At 58.0% G+C, this 1196-nt stretch overlaps 1 protein-coding gene across 1 annotated transcript; it reads right to left on the bottom strand.

Annotated features, from left to right (window-relative positions):
• Positions 1–6: 6 nt before the first annotated feature.
• On the bottom strand, positions 7–918 carry S1PR2 (sphingosine-1-phosphate receptor 2; the record flags this gene model as incomplete). The annotated part of the gene is made up of 1 exon (XM_009703745.1): positions 7–918. A coding segment is annotated over exon 1 (912 nt), but the record flags the coding sequence as incomplete, so codon positions are not given.
• Positions 919–1196: the final 278 nt, after the last annotated feature.

The following is a 1196-nucleotide window of genomic DNA, read 5'->3' as shown; positions in this document are numbered from 1 at the left end:
ACAGCAGCACAGCACCCGCAGGAATTCCCGGCGCATGTCCTTGCTCCGTAGCGTGTAGATAATGGGGTTGGCAGCCGAGTTTAACGTGGCAAAAGCAAAGAAATAGTTCGCCTTATAAAGGATCCGGCATGCCCGGACGGGGCAGAAGGTGTCCATGAGGAGGATGATGAAGGCTGGAAGCCAGCAGACAATGAAGGCTCCCAGGACGATGGTGACCGTCTTGAGCAAGGCCAGGGTCTGGGCGGTGGCGATCTCGGCGTGGCTGGAGCGCACGATGCAGTAGATGCGGCTGTAGAGCCCTACGATGGCGAGGAGGATGATGGTGAAGATGGTGATGACGAAGAGGATGTAACGTTTGGAGTAGAGGGGGAGGACGGTGGAGCAATCCTGCAGGTCGCTCATGCAGTTCCAACCCATGATGGGGAGGCTGCCGATGGCGGCGGCGATCACCCAACAAGCCCCGATGAGCAACATCATCCGACAGTTCTTGTCGCTGCTGTAGACCTTGACCTTGGTGATGGCCACGTGGCGCTCGATGGCAATGGCCAACAAACTGAAGACCGAGGCGGCCAACGTGGCGAAGGCCGTACCTTCCCGTACAAACCACTGCACCGGCGTCAGGTTGAAGGTGGTAGCTCCGGAGAGCAAGATGTTGGCCATGAAGGCCAAGCCGGCCAAGAGATCGGAGAAAGCCAAGTTCCCGATGAAGATGTACATGGCCGAGTGAAACTTCTTGTTGCGGCAAACGGAGATGAGGACCAGCAGGTTCTCCAGCACGATGAAGCAGCACAATGCCACGATGAAGATGGAGACCACCCAACGGGAGGTGGTGGGGGAGTTTTCTGAGCCCTCCTTGGTGTAGTTGTAGTGCTCCCGGATCTTCTCCGTGTTGAAATATTCCTTGTAGATGCTCCCCATGGTTCTTTGTCGTCCGCCGCTCCGCTCGCCGCCCGTCCTACCCACCTCAATGTTGCCAAACCATGGTGTCGGCGATCCCGGGCTGCGGAGACCTGCGAGGCAGAAGAGATGAGGTGAGAAGAACACCGGGGGTCCCCCCCCGAACCGCAGCGAGACGGTGAGGGATGCGCACATCTGGTTCGGCGAGGAGAGAGGCGCGAGATCCTGCCGCGCAGCGTGTGCACCAGCACGGTAGAAATGACTCAAAAAGGAAACCTTGATGGCAGACGATAAAAGAT

The sequence above is a fragment of the Cariama cristata genome, unplaced genomic scaffold, assembly GCF_000690535.1.
Source record: "Cariama cristata isolate BGI_N322 unplaced genomic scaffold, ASM69053v1 Scaffold37600, whole genome shotgun sequence".
NCBI classification, from domain to species: domain Eukaryota; kingdom Metazoa; phylum Chordata; class Aves; order Cariamiformes; family Cariamidae; genus Cariama; species Cariama cristata.
Note: the sequence above shows the minus strand (reverse complement) of the source record. Positions and strands in the feature narration are given on the sequence as shown.